This window comes from Apus apus, chromosome 1 (assembly GCF_020740795.1).
Source record: "Apus apus isolate bApuApu2 chromosome 1, bApuApu2.pri.cur, whole genome shotgun sequence".
Taxonomy (NCBI): domain Eukaryota; kingdom Metazoa; phylum Chordata; class Aves; order Apodiformes; family Apodidae; genus Apus; species Apus apus.
Genome location: NC_067282.1, coordinates 65973908 through 65998055, shown reverse-complemented (window position 1 = coordinate 65998055; position 24148 = coordinate 65973908). Strand labels below are relative to the sequence as shown.

Here is a 24148-nt window from a genome sequence, read left to right as displayed (position 1 = left end):
CATGGAAATTAAACAGATTCCTGACATAATGGATGAGTAAATAGCATATCTGAAATTCTCAAATGCGTCTACATTTCCTATGCAATCAAAAAGAAAAAACTGTCTCATTAAATAATACACTGACAGAAAAGGCAATTTGATTAAATAAACCTACCTGCCAATCATGATAAAAGTTATGAAAGGAAAGCATTTTGTAGCTAAGTAAAACTTTTCTTCCTATTAATTTCTCTCTCTCTCTCGGTCGTTTTTAAAAGACAAGTAATGGAAAACTGTGCACTAAAGGAAGATCGGGGCAATACCTGGGCACTTGATAAAGGAGTTAAAAGTTAGTCTTCAGCCCAGTGATTTATCATGAAGCAAAGATGATGTGATGGAGGAATCAAGGAACAAAGGCGAAAGCAGCAGGCGATGAGGCATATGCACTAATCCAGGAACCCAAGCTCCTGTGCGTATATTTTTGTGTCCCTTGTTACACGTATCTCTTCGTCTTTTCTGTTTTTCAGGAGACACGGGAATATATTTTGTGGGACAAAAGTGGAGAATGGGAGGGCCAGCAGTGGTGAAAAGCAAGGAGGAATGAGTCTGCAGGTGATGAACCTGACAAAACCAGGGATGGGACGGTAGGAGAGCAGCAGAGAGTTTGCAACAGGGAAGGAAAACAAGGAAAGAAAAGCAGAAGGGGTGGTGGATAGCATGGGATGGACAGCAGGCAACAAGACAGGGAAAGAAACCAGAAATCATCCTCTGCATAGGACATGAGGTGCCTGAGGATACTGGGAGAGCAGGCAGGGATGTGGGACTGCAGAGGTGCTCCCCAGGGTTTGTGGCACCGATCTCCCCTGCGCCCCATCCAGAGATCCCTACTACTGCAGCAGCAAATGCGTATTCCCCCGTAGCAGCAAATGAGGCCACACACTAGCCTGCTGCATTCCAACAGCCATGGGGTTAATTTTTCATGCTGTATAATTTCACCAACTCTGTAGATTGGGGAGAGGGGAAGAGTTGTGTAACATGGTGTGATGGGTGGAAAGTCTCTGAACGTCACTGTGTCTGGTGGCCAAAGACGGGAACGAGGCCTGGCAGCTCCCTCTCCTTGGCTTTGCGAGGCAGCAGCCTCTTAGGACATCAAACACTTAATTATCTGAGCTGCAGAATTGCAGGATAAGATTCATGCAGTTGCTTCTCTGTTGGAAACCCAGAGTGTCAGCCTGGACTGCTCTGTTCTTGGTGAGTCTTTAAAGTTAATGCAACTCATACGGAAGATGTTCTTTGAAAAGCAACAGAGATTTATTTGGATAAAACTCTGAGTGGATGACAAGTGCATGCAGATGAGATTTTAAATTTTCTTCAGTAGAAAAACATAAGCAGCTTGAGGAGGAGGTATGTGCTTTCCAGCTAGAGACCAAGGCTTTTATGTTCTTCAAGGCACAGAAAGAGTTGTACTTTTCATAGTGAATTCATAGCTCTGCATTGTCATTGAGCCAAAGGGCATCATGCTAAAGAAGTATCTGGCCACTTCTTTTAGATAAAAATAAACCAAAATAATTTTAAAAGGGGGCTGTTGCTTTTTCCATAATGCCTGGAGTTGATGGTTATTAAGTCATTCACCTACTGTGTCTTAAGGAAATATATACAAGTTGGGAATAATATCAATGTTTTAAATCCTTCTACCAATCTAACCTTTACCATTTAGCTTTGTTACTAACTCCCGGGGTTTATGTATTTATATTTATATATTATATATATATATTTATATATTTGTATTTGTATTTGTTTAGTCTTATGTGTTACATGTAACAATGAAACTCCTAAAATCCTATCTGGCTGACAAGTCTTTTGCTACTGTACCTCCATTTTTCCCCTTTCTCTCTTTATTCCACCATCTCCCAGGCTTCAGAGCTGGAAATTTGCTTCCTGACTCCTGGCTACTCAGCATCAATCACAGAAGGCTGCTGTGGGTTCTTGCAGAGCTCTTTATGTTGGCATTGCTTGCTGAGGAGTAGTATTAACTCACCACTCTTTGTCAGCAATGAAACCTACCAAACAGGCTGAGGGAGAGGTTTCTTTCTCTTGAATACAAAACCTGAAAAAGCTCTTCAGAGGGGGAAAGGACATCCCTCCCAAGTGATGGCCTGTCTCCTGGCCTTGGCACCAGACCGCTCGCTCACCGGAGCTGTGCTGGGATCACTGCGCTGCTGGAGGCAATGGTCAGCATGCCAGTGGCAGCTGTGAGGGAGGGAGAGAGGAAGCAAACCTCCACCCTGAGAAACACAGGTTCCTATATTTATTTTTTTTCTTCTTTTTTTTTCCCTTGGTCTTTCCACGTGCAGTCACTTTGTAGCAGGCCACTTTATCAACACATGTAAGTCATCCTGTTTCACTGAGACTGCTCACAGTTGCAGCTCTTGGGGAAATGTTTTTTAACTGGAGATGGGCAGCACAGCATAAATGTGAGTCTAGGTACCCACAGGAACTCCGGGTCTTTCAAACAATAATGCTGAGAGAAATGCTGCTGGAAAACATCATGCTTCTCTATAATTAATTGTGAGATCAAAACTTTACTCTGTGACAGAGGAAGAGCCCAGATTTTTTAACAGTTTGTGGTAAAAAGCTTCATCCTTTCTTCCACAGAAATCTACAGAAACTGTAGACTGTTGCTTACAGTGATTGCAAGTATTAAAGTTTGTCTCATATTACATTTATTGCATAAGTTATGGGAAAACTTGGATTTTACCTGAACAGTCAAATTATTTTTTTCCTAAGTCCAACTGTTAAAACCAGCATAGACCAGAATGGTGACAAATATTTTTGAGGTTACATTCTGTGATGTCCTGAAGTTCCCAGTCAGGCTCTTTCCTCACTCTTGGCTGTACTGGGCCTCTGTCTGAACTACCTCAAGGCAGATGGCATGTCTGGGTTGCCTGCCTCATCTCCCCAGGGGACTTCAAGACAGAAGGTCCCCTCAACCTCAAAAACTTAAGCCATTATAAATGGCACAAAAATGGTCATCAAACAAGGTACAAGAGCGTAATCTGCTATTCTTTTGTCTGTATAATGCTATTAAATATTTTAAAGACATTCTTTGTGCTGATTTGTCTGCTTTGATGGTTGGAAAGCTGGTGGTGAATGTACAGAATTTTCACCCATATTTGCACTAAATTCTAATGCAATTAGACAAATTGTATGTCCACATACTTATCAGGTAACAGATCAGTTCTGTTCTAATTTAGTATACCTGATTTATCACATCTATTGGAGTGTATCTCTGGAGAAATATGTCATGAAATTCCTTTTCTCTACCTACAATTGCTTACAGTTTATGCCATGAAAGGGGGAATCAGCAGAAATGAATCCTGACAAAATATCTTACAAAACTAATAAAAATCAGCCTGCAGAAATGCCAGCTGTAATTGCACTATTTTGCCATAAAAGGTCTGTGGGTGAATCAAACCATCTTGGTTTTTTTTTTTTCCTTGGAAAAAACTTAGCTTTTATCTTTGTAAGTCAGTGGTACAGTTGCCTTGATTTTGGAATGATCAGTAAGTAAAACCGTTTTGAATCTCAGGAACAATATACCTCATCCAAACCTTTGTCCTGATTCATCTCCAGCTTTGATAGCTTCAGTGTGTCACCGTGCTTGCTTGTCAAATCTATCATAAATTCTAAATTGCCAATAAATATATTCTACATCTCTTTTGGGAAATGAAGCTTGTCTGCATGCTAAACAAAGAACAGAATGCACAAAGGCGAGATACACACCGAGATATAATATTCTCCCTCTTAAAATACTGCAGGTGAAATGATAATGTGGAAGTATTCTTACCCTGAGGAAGGCAGGCTCCAGTTGTAGCTTAGCAAATCAAAGACCAGAAAACTTGCTTGCAATAACATCATAACAAATCCAAAGAGTTATTTTTTCCCCAGTTAAAAAACATCCACTCTCTGACATTTAATCCAAATCCAGAGATTAAAGCAGAAGAACTTCGATAATTTGTTTAGTTAGGTATGAAAAGTTATTTGTCATGAAACTGTCAGCTTGCTACCACAAAGGTCTGAAAAAAATCATAGCTATTCATGGCTGAACAGCAGGACTTTTCCACACAGGAAAATTCATCATCATTTTGGGTTTCAGTATCTTTTTGTATTTTGCATGGCAAATAAAAAGTTGTCCACCAAGCTTGAAAAGTTTCTTTTTTTTTTGAGTTGGTCACTCTGTGAGAGAAACAGGCACTTCTTTAGATTCCCTTAATTTGGTCTTCATAGTTGTAAAATAAGTTAAAGGCAAAATGAGGGAGCGTCTCACTCAAAACCTCATTTTCATGTAATTAAAAAAAGAATCCATGTACCAACAAAGTAGAAAACTAAGGCACTTCAAATTCCAAAATCTTTCCATTCCTGAACGAGCTTTAGTGTTCAAATGTTAATAGGATGCCTGCATCTAAAAAAAAAAAACAACCCAAAAAAAAAACCAACCCCAAAAAATCCCATAAAAAACTTGGCCTGTATTCAGGCTCAAGAGTCTGTGAAACAGATTTTTTCCATACTATGACCTCAGTCTTAGGATTTCTCTTTTGCAAAATGTTAGTTATTTTTCTTGGCAGGTGGCCAGGATGCTGTATCTCTCTTTCTCTCCCTCTCCCCCTCCTCATCTCCCCACCCTCCAGACGTACACACCTCTCCTCTTTTCCATCACCCAAGGACTCAGCCACTGGACGAGGTAACTGACCCCCCCTCCACCATGATGGGACATAGAGATGATGTGGGAAAAAACATCAGGTTATGAGAGCCTGGAAACATCAACCATTCCCGATTGCCTTCCTCGTCTTTTGGACCCATTTTGTTTTGTTTCCCTGCCTGAAATCCCTGGGCGAAGTCAGCAGCCCCCCGCACCCAGCTGTGGTGGTTGCCCCGGAGGGTTTCAAGTTGCAGCGGCTTTCGTCCAGGGTAGAGGATTTCCAAAACGTGTTGCCCTGGCAACCAGGAATTTTAGCCCAGCAAAAACACTACCATGCATGTTGTGACTCCAATGTGCGAGACTCTGAGCTTCCATTTATCATTTTCTTCAGAGAAAATATACGGAGTGGGGTCAATGGTGCCTGCCTTCCTGGCGGCATTTCTGATGGAACAGACTTCCTCCCAGGTATTCACATCTCCTGATTTTCCTGGCAACCCCACTTTAACCACTGTATTCAGAGCTGACATATAATACACTCAAAATTCCCAATTAGTCCCTCACAAATGACTAAGTCCAAGGAAAACAGTGCCTAAGAGAAAAATAATATGCTTTCACTGCAATGCAGGAAAACATTTCCTCAAGCATGACAATATTTTAGCCAGCTAAATTGGTCAAGTTTTATTCTAAGCAATACTAAAAGATACAGATATGTTTTTTACTTGGTATAAAATTTGAAATAATGCCCTGCACTATAGTAAGTTTTCCAATAGGACAAAAGCTGCTGTTCCAAAGTGAGGGCATCTCTTGCATTAAACCACTTTCCCCTACAGCTTTGAGTCAAGGGTGGCATCAAAATGAGGGCAGCTTCCTGTGGCTAATTCTTTTTTCTTCCAGCATGCAGAGTACAGGTAGATAGTAAAGGTGAAGGTGCTAAACAAGAGGGTCTGGATCAAGAGGACTATATAAATAAATCTCCGTGCTGAGCCCTGCAGTGATAAGCGCCGTTATCTTGAGCTATTTGCTGTATCTCGTATAAAAGAGGGCCAGCATTTAAAAATAGGACAGTGAAGGCCCTATCTCACCCCACGTAAGTCAATCACAAAACTTCCCCAGACCTCAGTGATACTTTTATTTGGCATCCCCATGCCTGTAAACATCTCAGATAAAGCTTCCTTTTGTCTGACTTTAACTCAACAGAAGCTAAATTTTGTCCCAGGAGAATCACAGCTGCAATTAAGGTCAGATTTGGGCTTCCAGGTGTTTTCTTTCTAAACCAAACAAATAAACCCCATCTCATCTGCTTTCACAGACATGATGTATTTAAGATCTTTTTACATGACTTTATATGACTATATTATAAAATTTTTTACTTGTATCATCTTTGACTGCTATACATCTACAATTTTTACATGGAAAAAAAAAATCCAGATAATATGAATCTCCTTCCTCCTTAACTTTGCAAAACCTCAAAGACAGATTCAGTCAAGATGCATGTGAACAAACATCTTCCAAGAAAATGTCTTTGCAGCATTTGAAGTAAATATATTTATTGGTATCAACTTACAGTAGTTTTTTGTGAAGTATCAGCAGCATCGTACAGCGCAAATCCAAAAGATCTCTGCTCAGAATATGTTAGGAATTGGCAGGCAAGGTTCACATCAGCATCATGACAATACAGCAGTGGCTCTGATGCAACCCATAGGTGAAATCAGTTTGTTTCTCGGAGCGAGAAGTTATGGTGGAATTGTGTGTTTTTTAACAGTTTATATATTTAATACATAGAGAAATGCTCTGTACATGGACTGAGGGTAATTCTTCAAGGGAGAGGGCAGAAAAAAGAACTTTTTCACGGGAATTTGAGAGCTGAGGAGTGTGTTTTAAAACGTTAGCTGTTCTCACTGGACTGGCTGAGCAGAGTGACAGTCTGGCAGTGTTCAGGGGCTTGGTCTGCAAGCTAAGGCTCAAGTAAACAGGTGGAATAATGCAATGAAGCCAGCCTTCTTCTTCTGCCAGTGACTTGGTTCATGGATAAACACCAGACTTTCACTTCTACAGTTTTCAAGACCTCCATCACTCTGAAAAACACTGCCTTCATTCATCATAGTAAAGTTTTTTTTTCTTATTATTTTTTTTTAGCATGGTCTGTAAGAATTGTCAGAAACATCACACACGTACATTAAAAGCTATCAATGATACAATGCACCAGTGTTTTCAGAAACAATATATGTTAAAATGCCCATTGGGGCACTAGAAGAGGCATCACCAAATCACTGGCCAACATGTCTGCTGCAGGTGTCCTTGCCCTCTAACATGCCCACAACTTAAGCTGTGTAAGACTGGGAAGTTGCCCTGATATCTTAATCCGAAAGCTGAAAGTGGATTATACCCTATACAAGTTTGGGCTGTTTTCTTGGAACTAACTTCCTCAGTTGCATAGATTTCATTTGTTCCATTGTCCTCCAGACACATCTGTTAGCTATTTTCTGGTTCAATTGACTTGACCCATCATGGTCCTTTTGGCAAACAAACAGAAGGATGCCTAAGATGTACCGCTGGAGGGTTTTTTTCTTTGCAGCTAGCATGTTTTGCCCCTTCCCTGTTTGCCATCTTTCCCTCCCATTCAGAAAGACAAAAGCCAAATCCTTCTCATTTAAAATGAGTGGACGCTGTCCCAGGAAGCTGAGATTGAAACTCTGGGAAGGGAACAATGGGGATGTGGTGATGGAGCAGAGTCTGCCTGTGCTTACCTGGTCTGTGGGCACCTTGGAGAGGCAGCAGCTCCTATTCTCCCCTTGTCCCTACAGCTGGCACTCCTCAGGACATTTACCACTTACTACCCAAGTCTGTCTTTAAACACTTAAACTACCCCTCATTTCCTTTACTGTTCTGGATGAGGAATCCTCAGCCATTTTTACAGAACATTTCATTTTTCAACACATTGTACAAATATTAATGCGATTATAGTCTTCATGGCGGTCTAATTATTATTTTAGATGGGGGAAAGCCAAGGCTAACTTTAAATAACTTGCCCAGGCCTTTTAGTGAACTGAGGTGGGATTAATGCTCCTCTTCTGCCTGTGGAGCTCAATCAGGTTGCAGTTGTTGCCTGAGAGACATTAGGTCCTGGCTCAAGACCACACATCAGCTAGATGTGAGAGGCCAGTCTCCCTGGGGGCTGAGAGCAGGACAGTGCGTTGGCAGAACTTGCTCAAGCTGTTCTCCTGCAATTGAGACTGGTTCCCTCTGTTCTCTGTAGGCACCTTGTAATCCTCTGCCTCAGTCTTCCCATCTGCAGAGGGGGAAACCAGCAGAAATTTTTGGCTGATGAATCTGTGAGTCACTCTGAAGATACAAGGGGCAAGACAGAGGAGAGGAAGAAAAGGCAAGAAACCAACGGGTAATGCATATGCCAAGACAGACATAGGTTGCAACAAGCAAGAACAACAGTGATGCTGCTGCGAGAACCTGTTTCCTGTTTCCTTTCTCAAGGAGAATTGGGGTGATGAGAATTATTAGCAGCTGCTGGATGGGCAAGAGACTGTAGCACTAACCTCTGCAAATGGGCAGCTTGGAAGCTGCTGAATTTAGCACTGTTACTAAAGATCCCCCTATACAAACTGTTCTCCAAGTGATGCTGAGGACTGGTGCAGGGAGGGAACAGAGCCAACATCTATTTCTGCCTGCGAAGGCAAACAAGCAAACACACACACCGAGATCACTGTGATTCTCAGAGAGTATTAGCAAAGGACAAAACTTGCATAACTGCCATATATTATAAAAGCCTCCCTCAATCTTGGTTAATTCTCTTGTAAAAAGGGAGGGAAAAATCTGGAGCAGCTCAGCATGAAAACAATTGTGGGAGGGATAATGAAGAGACAGCACCGAGGTATCTAGTTCTAGCCCTGATATCATTAAGTAAGTGCACTAGAAATGTCGAGGTAAATGCATAGCAGTGAATCACAGTCAGGCATGATTAACCTTGGGTAGTCTGAACTGGAAATCATTTACAAACACAAAGGTACTGAAGAACATCACAGCAGACAGTACATCGAAAGTCATCCCAAGAACGGGAGTCTTGCTGAGCGCTTTGTGCAGTTGTGCCATTTTTTGAATTACTCTCATATTTTGTACATTGGAGAATGGAAGATCTCAGACCCCTGGCTCAGAGAGGAGTTTCTATGGCACCTCAAGGTCCTCTGAAACACACACACTGGATGGAATCACTTTTCCTTGCACAGAAGTTTTCTAAAATTCAAAGTTTTAGTGGTAGCTTTCCAAGGTTTACTGAAAGGATCAAATCTTTTTTTTTTTTCCCCTGAAGAAAGATTAAAATCCCATACATTAAAATATAAAATAACAAAATAGCACTCTTTTCCCATTCCTCTTGATCTCCTTAACACAGGCCTTCAGACCTTAACTGGTAAAACTGGGGGTGTGGGTGTAAGGATTTTAATAAAAACTAGACATTTTTAACAAAATCTGTGAAAGTTTTCTGACCATGGAACTTTGAACCTCCAATAAACCAAAAGAACAAAACATTTCCGGATATTTCTGAAGAATCCTAATAGTTTAGAAATGCACAGTGAAGCTGGAACCAGATGACCCACAGACAGCTATATATATTAAGAGTACAACAACAAAAAAACCCCTTCAAATCAAGAATTCTTGTGGCTTTAAAAGCATTGAATTACAAGGAACATGAATCAACAGGGGAAGACTCCAGACAGCTTAAAACCTTGGTACTGTTTGCAGCTTTTATTGCAATTCTTCAGGGCCAGTTCAGGTGATTATTGTGCATGCCAAGGAAGTGAAAGCCACAGGAATATCATGCAAAAGCGTACAGCTCTGCTCTGACTTCCTCCCTGCTTTCACATCATTCTCATTCTCCTGCATCTATCTCAGTTATTTCTAGCATTATAATAACTGCTTTTATTTATCTGCCTCATTAGGATGTTGCATCAATTAGTGTGCATCATCTAACGCATACCAGTTTCTTAATGCTTAATATTATTATCAGTGGAGAGTTATGTCATACTGAGTCTATCTAGAGAGTTAATGCATATAGGGAAAAACCCAACCCTATGCATAATGCTATCCAGAATTATGCCTTTACTGTACTCAGACCCCTCTGAACAGACCACCACGCATCCTGCATTTCAGGTTTCAATACTCTCAGAGGTTACAGGTAGCACCTTTGACTCCAAGATCACAGGGAAATGCCTGTTTTTGTGGATCAGGAACCCAGTGGACAAGGCAGGGGGAATATCTTGAGGGGAGACTTCATGTAAATGCTTGATTCACAAGTGCCTCACTGCCTGATTCAGGAGGGTAATCAACCTGTCCTTTGAAGCAGCATAAATAATGTTTGGATGGAGGTAGTAAATCTGCACCAAGGATGAATTAACTGCCATTGAGTCATATAAGCTCAGCTTGAGTGTGTGGCTTGTAACATGCCTGAATAAAATAAAAGAGACATTTGCAAGAAAGAAACATTAATTTGCTCCTCCTCACCTTTTCTGTTATTTTTATCTACTCCAACATTACTTGCTCTGTGGGGTTTTTACTGCTGTTGTTCCATTTTCACAAGAAAACACTGATTCACAATGAAAGAAATTCACAGTGAATTCATGATACTGCTCTCTGCAGGTTCTCCCAGTCAGGCCCAAATAGACTACCTCTCCTGCATCAGTGTTGCTTCTTTTTAGCACCCCCACCAGGACATGCCAACAACTGGACAGCTCAAACACTCTCAGGGCAGCTGTGGAAATGCATGGTCTTCCCTAATAATGCAGGGAAAGAGAATATCCATGACTGTAGACAGATCCAGGCACGTGCACTCATGCATCCATCTGTACGTGTGCACTGGGGGTCCTTCTGGTTGTGCAACCTGTGCACAGGTGCCAGCTGCTACCTCCCAAAAAGAACAGAGAAAGTCTGTATTCATCACTGCTCGAGAATCAGTGACAAAAGTCTGTCCTAGAAGAAGGTGGAGATGACAAGAAACCTGGGCAAGGCCAACAGAAGGTCACAGAAAGAGAAGTGGGACATCAAGGTGCACGCGCACAGCTACGTGACTTCATTTACTTCACTGTAACACTCAGGTACCCAGCCCTCTACTCAGTAACACATAGCTTTTAGCCTGCTATCAGCTTTTGCTCTTTCTCTGTTCCACTGTTTGACCTTTGTTTTTTCCTTCTGCTGCTCTCAGTTTTGTATCTCTTTCTGAAAATTTGCATTTTCTGTTCCTTTTCCTCCTTAGCTTTATCCCTCTCAGTTTCTTCCTCTTCTTTTTTCACAGCACTTCCTGGTTCCCTTCTTCTCATCTCCTCCTTTCTCTCCTACCTCCTTTTCCACACAAGCAATTTCATTAACTAGAGAGGCCTCTGCTTCTTGAATGCAGACATTTATTAATGGTAACCAGTCATTTCTACTTCTAAAAATTGCTCCAGGAACCAGTATCTGCTGTGGGGTAGCTGTAGTATATAGCAACATATATATATATATATATATAACATATATATATATATATATATATATATATATATATATATATATAACATATAACATATATATAACAACTTAAGAATAAGCATCATAAATAGATTATATCTAGTAGACAGCACATTTTCAGAACATTGTACTAAGATCTCTCATTAAGCAAAGAACTCTTCACACCTAGCCAGATTCTGAAGTCTGCTGCACCTAATACAGCACACTGTATGATACAGTATGCAGTCTCAAACCAAAACCATAAACATATTTGGGCTGATCTGTAAACTCAAATTCTGGGTTCAGAGACACCCCTATTGTGGCTTCAGAGATCTTACAGGACATTAATCCAATGAAGGAGAAGAAAGGATAGTAAAGAACATTCCTTATAAATAAAATAGCATCTAACTAGCAAAAACACTTTGAAGGATGGCCTATGTTTTACATACTGCTAAATATCAGCAAACATAAATGTGTTCATTTCTCCAAAATACCTCCAGATGGCATTAAAACCCTTCTTCTTTAGGTCTTTATTGTGATATTATTTTTAAAAATGGTAATTATTGGAATAATTCTATTAACCATTCCCAGCAATCATGCTATCAGAAGGCATAAGGCTGCTAATGCTTAATTCATTTAATAAGTTTGGCTAAATATGCTCACATACTGTAATTACATTTCACAACACAATCTGCAGGACGAGCCATTTCTTACACCATGTCAAATCTTTTTCTAGATTCATTTCCAGAAGATTTTTAATGCGCATTTGCAGCAGAAATCAAAACATCCCACAATAAATCACCATTATTGTACCTCCTTCTGTGACTACTTTTGGCCATGTAACAAATGGTGACACCTTGCAAGATTTACATGATAGAATGCTCGGAATTTAAATAGCAGGAATCAGAAAACATAAATTATGGGCAAGATGCACTCTAAAATTCACATGACTGACTGTTACAAGTACTTCCCTCCCTCAAATGGGATTAAAAAGGTGAATGGTTTTTCAGAAATTCATAATGCTGCTGCCTGGTACCTTTTAAAGGAATTCACTTATCTAGCTCAGTTTGGATGACTGATGCTATTTTTTTTTTTTTTTTCACTTGCAACCCATCTGTTTCATACACTGGTTTCCGTTGGCAAAACAATTCAGTTCTTTGTATACTAGAGTTAAAAAAGGTAAAAGCTTCTATTGTTGCACTAGAGTGAAGGTGAACACTGATATATTACAAGTGCCTGTTCCTATCTATTTCTCAACTTCTTTTGTTAATTCAAAAACATCAACAAAATCGTGAGAGACCAGAGATAGCTGTAATTGGATTTCAAGTAATTCAGAGGTGAAGCTGCAGACTGCAGTCTTTTAAAATTGCATCAGTACATCAAAGGCATATGTGACATGATGTTTTTTAGCAAGTGTGACAAACTCCAGCAACATTAAGGTAATGTTGAAGTCAGGTTGTAAAGGGCAGCCTCGCACACCCACAAACATCATCGCACATCCATTCAGTGTGATATGGAGCCATTTCACTTGCAAAGATCTCTGACTTACTAGCATGCAGAAGCTCTAGGAATAATTAATGTTTAGTCATTATCTAAAAAGCCTTTTTAAGAAAAGCATCAGTGAAAGAGCTTTATCTTAATGAAAACAAACAAATTCTATTTTGCCCAACAGATCTGATAAAAACACAGCTGCCTTCTCCGATCTTAAACACAAAAATGACTTACGATGTACGGGTTGCACTTTTCTCTTGACTCTTTGGCTCTACATCACTTTTCCCTTTAAAAGAAAAGAAGAAAATTACGTCAGAAAACGGGTGAATATGGAAACTGCTCAGATGTGACACATGAAGGCTTCATTCACGGCCACCCTTGCCATGTGTGCAGACTGAAACCAAGGAAATTGCAGGGCTATGGGGGCACTGCCGGAGCAGTTGCAAGCGGGGAGTCAACCCTGACTTGACTTTTCTTGTCACTAGCACACGTACTTGGAAATGTCAGGCAAGGAAACTTCACAAGAGAGGCCACTTAGAGGACACATCTTTACCAAGGGTAGCAGACCTTGGAGCCACAGAAAGGACTTCTCTAGGGCCCTACAGCTCTGCTATTGGTAGTTCACCCCATCCAACACACACGCACTCTCAAACATTGCTCCAGGAACAGTAATTATTTCACACATGGCAGAACAGCATCAGCAGAAGATACTAAGGCAGTGATTAGGACACAATTCTGCCAATGGGCATTTGGGTTCACATTCATTTTGACAGTTTCAGGATCTGATCTCCAGCTACTGTCAGTGGGGGCTGGGGAAGCTCTCTTTGCTATTTGGTATATTCTGCTTAGGCTCCCAGCCCCAGGATACGCCAAGTTCCCAAAGGCTTAAGAAGTATCAGAGCTCCATGGGATGCTTCTCCTTCACATTTCTTTATGATTCATACGGGTCCTGGCATAACATGTCGTCTTTTGATGACCCCCTTCTTGGGTCCAAACTCGTTTGGCTGCCCTACACAATTTACACAGCACAGACCCCAGGGAAGGAGGCTGCATCTTGATGGGCTGGTATGTTTTCTGCTAAGTCAGGCCAAATCCTTCTCCCTCCTTTCTCCCTCCTTGCAAAATTATGTTGTTTTCTGTAATTCTTGCTCTCTGACTAACCGGAGAGAGCCACACTTCAGCATAAGATTTTTGTTAGTTCTGTGATGGATGTACAGGGTATGTTGCTCCACTTAAATCAACTGGAAGCTGAATTCTAGCAACTGTGCAGGTGTTGTTCCTCTTGTGTGTTGCTGGATGCTAATAGCCATCCACATATGAGTTTATCTTGCCTAGGAGACAAGGAGGCATACAGGTTGAGTGTGACTTGTTTACTGATGGATGTGTTTTTCTCCATTACCTTTTGATGAGCTTTGTTAAACCAACGTCCACCTGTGCCTTCTGAAAAAAAATGTGAGAAGTGCTTAATTTGGTCAGGCTGTTCCAGTGTTGTCTGATTTTCTGCTCATTGATTTGAGTTATGTATGTTTTGGATCAGCCTCCAACTTGTTCCATGTACACGGATAAATACATATCATCCATTTGCTGCTGCCAAATTCCTCACCCTCAGTTTCCACACAGCATTGCGGTGCTAGCAATGGCTGTAAGAGGCAGCTCTAGAAGATTTGCTGTTGCCTTCAGAAGAGGCTGGGTTTTGCTACCAATGTCCTTCCACTGCTGAACAGAAGCAAGCTGAAGGACTTCCTCTAGACAGCAACCTGCTGGAAGTGGATGTCTTGCAGTAGAAGTTCTAGGTATTGCAAACACTCTGCCATGGTGCTTTCAGATCTCATAGAAGGGTTTGTGTCTACCCAACTTAGGTGCCTAAACTTTGATGAAAAGGATGGAAGTAGCTCTGGATGACTTAAAAAAAAAACCTGCCTCTCTGTGGACCTCTAGGGAAGCTAAGCACTTACTGCAGGAGGATAGCTAAAGGCACCTAAAATAAGGCACAAGCTGGGCATCCACACAGGGTGGAATACATCCACTCCAAAATCTATAGGTCACTTCTCACTTTCAGCAGCAACCCTAGGAAGCATATCCAGATGAGGGATGTGCTGGCTAGAAAGCTGTGGCTACAGTATACGCCTTAGGGTGCTTGGAGCCCTGGAGCTCATCTGCATTATGGTAATTTGAAACAAGAAACCAACAGTAACAGTTGGCATATATTCAAAGATTTTCGATTTGTAACTTAAGCTTCTTTATAAGTGATGAATTATTACCATGAACATTGGCTTGTTTGAGTGTGAGGGGGAATACACATTCCTGAGTGCTTTGCCAGTGGAATTCACATCAGTTCTACTTTCAGCAATGTATGTTAATGCAGCAACAAGGGAAAGAGCATAAGTACTGTGAGGAGAGAGAAAAGGGAATCTCTGTGATTTAGCCAAACTGGATATTAATGAATTACCCTACAGTAAGCATTTGCAGCTGCTTTTATGCTAATTATCACTTAACATACTTCTGTGTGGATGAGGAGGCTAAGGCTTGTAGAGATGGTAGAAATACTTCAGTCTGGCCTATCAGAGTAGAAAATCTTGCCATTAATGCTTTATCAGTTCTTACCAACTTTATTCTTACTTGACTGTATCGTGGAAATTTAAAAAATGCGTATAGACTAAGCATAGTTGAATGTACAGATAAAATTTTTGGGTAAGCATATGTAAAAGGGAATTAGCTGTCAGAACACCTTTTTTTTCTTACACTGACTCTTGGCCAGACTAAGATTTGTTTTCCATTTTTCATGTAACCTGCCAAATGCATGCAGGTACCATCGTGGGACGCTGGCATTTGCTGAATTGCTAAATCCTCTCTAGCTCTGGCTTCTCCGTGTGAACCAATTCATGTTGTAGTTCATTTTTTTTAATCTTTCAGGAATTGACAAAGAATACACTACCCACCTTGCCTCTTTCATGGGACTGCTGTTAGCATACTTAATTTCAGGTGCTAAGCACTGTGTGTGTGTTCTGAAACAAGCGTGGACATGCGTGTGTGTCTGTGTGTTGGGGTGTGTGTGTGTGTGCATACACTTGCCTCCAGACACACATGGTGAAAACCACAAGTCCTCAGATCCTTATCCACAGAGCTGAGAACTCTTTGGTAGCTTCTACCTCATCTCATCCAGTTCAGTTCCTAACCTTCTTAGATACAAGCAGATGAGATGTCCAAATTTCTCCCACTTCAAAATACATTTAAAATGACCCTTTGTAGGATTTCCCTGTTAAATTGTGGGTGGCCAGATAAGGAATTCTCTCCTCTGAGTAGGAATTCAGGTGAATCATTCAACCTAACCAGGCCAAGTTTCCCTTTATGGGTAACAGGGATAAATAGTATTTATTATGACAGTGCAGTACAACTGCAACCATTAGAGGGTTTTAAATGCTCTGATTTCCTTGTGAGGGAAGAATGAGAGAAATGCAAATGTTAGCTATGAGAAAGACAATGTTTGCAGCTGGAGAAAAGTCATTGCAAATGACAAGCTTGAGAGTCACTCCAAAGAAGACATGGTGCAGTAGAAAGTAACGGTTAATTTGGACGCTGAAGATGTACATTTTGGGTAAGACAGTTCACAGGCCATTAGGTTTCTCTCCACATAGAGTTGTTTGTTAGCATTTCCTCACATCTGAATAGTTTTTCTACAGATTTCCTTTGAGTTTGATGTACAGGTCTGCTAAAGATCTGTGTCTCATTCTGAGAATATCTTACATGATGTCTTATTCCAGCACCTTGACAGGAATCCTCACAGATACAGGTCTTTGAGGTAGTCACATTATCTCTGCGACCTTAGGAAAAGTGTCTGGGTATCTGGCAGCAACCCTAGCTTTTGCCACCAATGAAGAAACTGTTTCTGCATGGGTTCAGCTGTCCTTTGGTTTGGTTGCCATCAGCCAGGCAGCACCAAGTGCAGCTCCGGCCCAGCTGCAAATATACTCTGGTTTTGCTGTGTGGGATGAATGAGGAGGTGAGAAGAAGCTGGCGGTATTGTGGTATGGGAGGGCAGATGGGGGACTTGGAAGGAAAGTGAGGTTGGAGATGATTGGAGTAAGGAGCGGAGGAAAGCTCTGAGGTAGGACAGACTCCTAATCCACAGGAAAGCAGATTTCATCAGATCTGTAGAACAACCTATTTTATTTAAGTGTTGAAAGAAGGGAATACTCAAATGAAACTATGAGGAAAGCTGGCCAAACACTGTGGCCTCTGATGTCATCGCGAAGCCCTCAGCTCAGCTGGTGTGTTTCTCATGCTTGTGACTCTGTGTGTGTTTGCGTAGCCCTCTCTATTATGGCCCTTTTGTGCTTCCTTCTCTCGTTACTGCATTCATTATTTTCTGACAGAGCCTCATCCCCTTTGCCTCTTATTATTTCCTTAGTGCTGGTACTCGCAGCAATATCAAACCGATGCCAGCAATTAAGTGACACCACTGCGTGTTTCTTCACAACATTGTCTTCCACATGCCGACCTTTCCCCGGCAAAGAGCCACACTGTTTTAATAGCCTACATCTCCCAGCCTTGTCTCTCTGGATGTCTTCTCCCCCACGCAGCGGGTGACCAGCCCCTTTCAAAGCCCTGCCTTCCAGCTCAGGGCATTTTTCATCTTCAGTCACAGCTCTATAATTTGCAAACAGGGCTCTGTACTGGCTGACAGGTCAGGAAGCTAGCAAAATAGTTCTTTTGGTTGAGATGATTTTATGTGGAGAGCAGGATAGGATCATGTATTTTTAATATGCAAGACAACATTAACAATAGTCAGAGGTGTCAGGGGAGAGGATTAATATTTTGTTTCGCAGAACAATTCAATCTTTCCTTTCAATACAGCTGCTAAGTTTTTTGCCACAACTAAATGTAATTAAAGTGCTGCTGATCTGCACCATGATCTGTAAACTGGAGTCCACTGAAAAGCCCCAACCAGGAGCCATACAAGCACACATCCTTCCCCTGCCTGCACTGCTAGCCAAAAAACCCATGGCCATATGGTCTTTGAGCCATTATCTGGTCTTAGTTTGGCAGGATTTGTGTAGCTTATTACTGTGCAGTAGCCACAAAATACATCATTGCCCGTGAAATGAAAATGGTAACAAGTCTTCCTGCAGAATTTTCTAGCAGTCCGGATCTGGCCATACAACAAGGTCAGCTCTTTTTTGGCTTTCTAAAAAAGCCACTCTTCTACCCTTTCAGCATCTCTTATCTACATAATGAAACGGCCACAAGGAAATTATTTTCTTTTTCCCTCCCCCCCCCCCCCAAACAGCTGACATTTTGATGGTCACTCCTCAGTTCAGCTCTCCACATTTGACCACATCTGAGTACTGCCTGCTGAGGCTCTGCTGTCCTGGTCTGCTAATGGTTCTGTGCTCTGTCAGTCACTTGTTTTTTCATAGTTGCTATCATCCCCTCCACCTAATGCAGCCAGAAAATGAGTTGGTACTTACTTGTATTGCTGTGTCCTGTAGATCCCTGTTGTGACTCCTAGAGTAATGATAGAAAAAAGGTACCATGTGTTATTTTTAGCTACAATACTTGCTTGAACATTATTACCTTAACAAAACAAACAGCACTGTTAATTGTTCATTCAGTTTCAAAGTAATTTTCAATTAGAAGAATAAATCAATTTTTTTAAAAAATCCATTAATTTTAAGGCTTGTAAACTTATTTCACAACAACTCTCTAATGGTGCAATTCCTTGTATAAAGATTGTGATTCTCCTGCTCACTAATCAGTTATTGATCAGCCAAAACTCGTCTATTAACTTCTACAAGTTTAGATGAGAAGACAGAGAGAAGACCAGTATTTTTTCATGGACCATTGGATTCCTGAGGTAGTAGCACAGATGGTCTTTCCTTTTCTCATATTGATACTGACAGTACCAAAGAGTGGAAATACTGACATTAGTCCTGGGTCCTCAAGATTACAAGGTTAGCCTTGTATCCCATCCACAATATCTATGAATATGGTGCAACAAATCAGACAATTTTTCCCCCATGTGCAAGTGTTCACATATTTTGCTCACAGAATTTGTTTGCATTCACAAAAAACAAAAGAAGCCTATAAATAGAAGGAAATTGAAATAGAAAGTATAACAAAACGATATTTAAGGAAAAAAAAACCGAAACACTTTGCTACAGATGACAGCAGGGAAGGTATCCTGTATGTAACTCTGCTTTCAAAAAATCCAGACACGTAAAGAAATACCACCTCATATATATGCTGCAGTTACAATTGCAGTAAAGGCTGCCTGGAGAGGCCAGCTACCCACAGCAACATACATGGTTATTTTTGATGAGGAACTGGGCTCTGGACCAGATCCCTGGTCCACAGAGGCTGAGGGCTGAGCCAAATGCAAAGGTCATCAAGAAAGGAACAGCAAGTCCCCGGAGAGCTCAAGGATGCTCTGACTTGGCCAAGCTGAGTCACTCAGTATCACGCCTAAGGGGTTGGGGGCCCCAAGAGTTTCTGGGAATCTCTAAATGGAGGTTGGCTGGACTGCAGGCCCTGGGGTCATGAGGACTCTGCTAGTCAAAGCCCCTTGGTCTGCAACATTGGCTCTGGAGTCCAGGCTCTCCAGACTGCATGGCTTTGATCTGTCATTATTATAATACACATCTTCACTTCCATCCCATGCACCTAAAATGCAAGACATCACACTTTTGGGCAAGCCCTAGTAGTTTCTACCTTAAACTGCAGTTTGAAAAGATCTGTACCATGGTTCACATGCCAACAACAATTTCTCAATAATTTGAAATTGTCTACTTTTGACAAACTGTCTCAGCCTTGTAAATGCTTCTGATGAAGGATATTAAAGTCTGTTTTCCTTCTGGAGACTGAATATTATCTTAAGAGGTCAGGATCAGCTTGCAGGGGTGATGTAGTGACATGTACGCTTGAATTTAAATACTATTCTAGTAACCAACCAGGCTGCCCATGAAAGTAGGCTGTTAGAGCATGTTCAGTTTCCAGAATAGTGAATTTATGTACCTATAAAAGTTTTGTGGAATACAATAATTTTGACAGAAATATCCTAGGGTTTGTAAAACTGCTAAACAAGGACTTTGCTCAGTCTTTTACGTTTTCATCAATGTCAGGAAGGATGCATCCTCCACTTTAACTGCCTAGCACAGCATCTTACTCTACATAGTCTCAAATTTGACATCAGGAAAACATATGAGCTCTAACATTCTCACTTCTCCTTTTAACTGATTTTTTAAAAGAAGTGTCTGGATTCTCAACAAATTGTTCTTAACAGTAAAGACTAACAGAAAAAACTCACAACAAAATAGAGAATGGTCCCACTGAGGTAGGAAAAAAATACACCTTTATGTAATTTAAAAACTAAAGATGAAGCCTTCACTTTTGGAGACTTTTTCCTCCACTTCCTCCAGCTTAGTGAAAACAATAAGAAAGGAAAAAGTAAATAATAGAATCATAGAATGGCTTAGGTTGAAAAGGACGTTAAAGATCATTTAGTCTCACTAAACCAGGTTGCTCCAAGCCCCATCCGACCTGTCCTTTAAGACTTCCAGGGAGGGGACATTGGCAACTTCCCTAAGCGGAATGTGCCAGTGTCTCACCACCCTCACAATAAATGAATTGAGCATGTAAGGAATAATATCTCTTTGATAACTTAGCTTTTGATGACAGTAATCACCCAATAGCTTTGTGACAAAACACCAGCTTTCCTGGAGTAGATAAATTAATTCTCAAATAGCAAAATGATAGCTGATCCCATAATATCACATACAGAAAACTAGAAAGCAAACACCTGATCGAACTTTCAAGACATGAAATTGCAGTAAAAATGAAGAGAGCAAAGTAGGCAGCAGAATTAACAGCATTTCCCCACCACAAGAGTAGAGAAATAATGTCTGAACGTGAAAGATCATTCGCACAAGCATCAATTGAGCTCTTATTTACCAAATTAAATTATTCATTTAAAGTTTATTTATTAAGTTGTTTTAAATAAAATTACAACCAAATAATGTCTGATCATTTATACATAACAAAGTGTGACAGAGATAGGAGAAAGTAAAGCACACACAGCTTGTCACATCACACACTGATTCAATTATCCTTAAGCTTTGAAAAAACAAGACTGTCATTGCTCCTTCCTAGTAAATTCAAAGTGTACAAATTAATTCTACAGAGAAAGAAAGTTCAAAGTTAAGGATGAAATATAACTTTATGCCCTTTATTGCATAAAGGACAGTCCCCTAAATGTGCTCTCACAGCAGCACTGGGCTGGGAAACCCACTGGGCAGTGCCACATGTGTCAAACTCGACCTGGACTTTCCTTCCATTCTTGTGCAGTGATGCAGACCTCCCATATTAATGAGGTCTGATTTTATATGCAGGTACAGCATATGCACATACATCTCCCCATCCACTGAGCGTATAGTTCTATAGATGGACACATCCACACATGCAGTTTCAGATATGGAGTTCTGTTATATCTGTGACATATAAACCTCAGTTATTTAGTATTACTGCTAGAATGATTGCAAAACCAGTCTAGCTACAGCTGCTGTGGCCTTTGCAACTTTAATAGCGTAATTAATAACTTTCAAGTTTCAAGCCATCAGATCACTAATTACTTGAGTTGCAGGTTAAAAGCAGCTTGGCACGCATGGGAACTAATGATGCTGACACTCCATTTTTATAGACAGAAAAGGAAGGATGATTTGCATCCTTGCAACAGGGCAGGAGTCCTACAAGTTTCTCTTTTCCTCATTCCCAAAGTGATGAGCGTCTTTACACTCGGGAACTGTCTTCTGTTAAAAAGGATTGCAGCCCACTTGCTTCTCTGGAGTTGAGCTGGCTGGAAGAGGCATTGCAAACGAGCTGAACTGATCTCTCAACGCTGCCATAAAGACTGAAAACGTATTCATGGTACCATGCACTGCTTGGAACTAAGAGATGAAGCTGATGCCTTGAATAATAACCTTTTAGCCTCTTTGCTGGCCCTGGCCATTACTTGACTGACAGGCCCATTTGTTTGAATAACGTGTGATCTACAAGAGTTTGTTGTAGTCCTTAGGGTCTAACAAGTTGGGACAGCTTCATAGCTTATGTGTGGGAAAGCTTCCTAGGAGTTATGGAGGCATCCCATATGAGATCCAATAAAGATTTTACACCATTCTTCATGAAAAGCAACTGCTAGCTTATTGATGTTTCAAAAACATGTTTGAAAAATTAGGAAACCATTATTTGCACTTTGAAGCCTGAAAAGCAGATGCCTTCTAAAGTCTGTGACTGTACAGATTAAAGGAAGTCACAGAAGTAGCTTTAAATTATTTTTAAATAGTTTTAGATAGAGATGGCATCTAAAATTATCATGAGCTATGACCAGTAATGCAGGATTTTTCCAGGACTCTGGTGAATTTTGTTGGGCACCTCTTTCCCACCTCACACAAAGGACTTCAATTTCTGACTACCCACCCCACCCAGGCCACAAGAGAGTTGTGATGTTATTATATGTACAAAAGGATGCTTACATATTATTAGATGAAATCTCACCCATCCTAAGATTAAATAAAATGGAGATTCTACTTTGGTAATAGAAAAGGAAACCACATAGGAAAGGCTCTTTAAAAATTAATGGTAGATCTCTGAAACAGCTCTGCAGTTCAACCTATTAGAATATTTCCCAGAGAGATGGATGAACAGGCAGAGAGAAGATGAGCAAGTCAGTATCAACCATTATTCACGTATCTTTGCCCTGTGGTCTGTGGTTCTCCTTTCCCTGTATCTACCACAATACAGTTATCTGTGAGGAAGCACATTCCTGAGGGCTACACAGATACTCTAGTAGGTGCATACCTTGCCCGTGCACTTCTGCGCAGGTACCACCTGCTTGTAAGCTGCTGATCCATCTGTCTCCTACGGGTCTTATTCTTACTTACAAGCCTCCAGCCTGCCTACCATCTTCAGTCAGCTGTCTGCCTTCAACAAGCAAACAGACAGTGAGTTATTTCCTTCTTTTTCTTTCATAACATGCCAGAGATGTTTTGGTTTACACCCCTGGTACTTCAGAATCATGACAGTCTCATTCACAGAAAAGCTGTTTTACTGTAGGCAAATCTTGAAGGTTTCTTGGCTTTGTGGTTATAATTATTCTGTGCACTAAATTTTGCAGAATGGACTTAAAAGTTAGTAAAGGAACTTGCTTTAACACAAAAAAGGCTATAAACAGCATCAATACTATCTTTCAAGCTTGAAGACTTCATGAAATACGCTTGTGGCATATAAACAGTATATGGTGATACATTATGAAATTGAGCATAGGATAGCTGACTTCATTCTGTCCTGACTTGCCAAGTATAAATAATGTGGTTTCCACCAGCTCGTGCCAATGAGCTTTACAGCTGATCCTCCCTGGGATACATGCACAATAGTGGACCTGGTTTCAAAGGACCACCAGCAGGACCTTGGTGTCTTGGGGGACCAACTAATCCCCTGAAAAATACGTCTGTGGAGCCGCTGCCATCTCAGCTCTGAGCTGCCTGTCTATCCAGCAAAGCTGCCCCCAAAGCCAGGTTGGTGGCAGGGGATGTATGCCCGCTCCTCAGTCCCTGACTGGTAAGGCCAGCAAAGGCCAGGTGGGCCAGTAAAGCCCACCTCAGACCTCAATGGTTTCAACAAAAATCTTAGCTAGCAAATCCACATGAAGCAGGAGCAATGGATGGAAGCAGGAGCTTCTTGAGTTGCAGCAGCTGTATGGGCCCTGTGATAACAGTCAGAAGCTTCAGCAGGTGCCTGCAGAAGGCACCACATCTGAATACCCTGCCTGAGGTTTAACTTTGCAGTGAGGAGCCCCCGATCCACACACACCAGGATAAGTGCAAAACAAGCAAACATGACCGTGCAGCCCTGCAGAGGCTGTAAGCAGGGAAAAGGCAGGGGATACAGGCACACACACGGAGAAGGTAATGAGCACAGCGTCAGCCCAGAGCCCTCACGTATGAAGTCAGGGCTCATGCAGGACAAATTTTGAGGTGCAGGAGGCATGGTTCTACATGATGTGGCCTGTCTTACCTTGTTTGGGAAGGGAAACTTGCTTTGTTCTGCCTTTCCTGGTGTATGAATAGCTGACAGTGGTGGAGGCCATGAATGGGTCATCTCCTGAAAAACAATATTGTACAGCAAACTGCATTTAGAAAGTCAATGGAATAGGAGACAGTAATAGTGTATCAGTAGGAAGAATGCTTGGGTAGTGGTGTATTTTTTACTACAGGTTCTAGGAAACGTCCAGTTTACATATAATCTAGACAATACATGAGCTACATTGATTTTTATCACAGACTCGTAACAGCAATTCTTAAGTACCTTTTTATTTTCCTGAATACTTAGTGCATCTTAAATGCAAGAAGTTTGATTTTTCTGACAATCTGCAACTGCATTTTAATAATGTAATGTATTATGGCTGATCAGAATAACAGGATAACTTTTTTTTTTGTAATATGA

At 41.1% G+C, this 24148-nt stretch overlaps 1 protein-coding gene across 1 annotated transcript in view; it reads right to left on the bottom strand.

Moving 5' to 3' along the window:
- Nucleotides 1-24148, bottom strand: part of AFF3 (ALF transcription elongation factor 3) — a 332087-nt gene that overhangs the window by 111493 nt on the left and 196446 nt on the right. Inside the window, exons 6-8 of the mRNA XM_051611002.1 lie at nt 23720-23806; nt 18124-18160; nt 12890-12941 (exon numbers count right to left, since the gene is read on the bottom strand). Coding sequence (XP_051466962.1) covers nt 12890-12941; nt 18124-18160; nt 23720-23806 — 176 coding nt within the window. The remainder of the gene's footprint in view (nt 1-12889; nt 12942-18123; nt 18161-23719; nt 23807-24148) is intronic.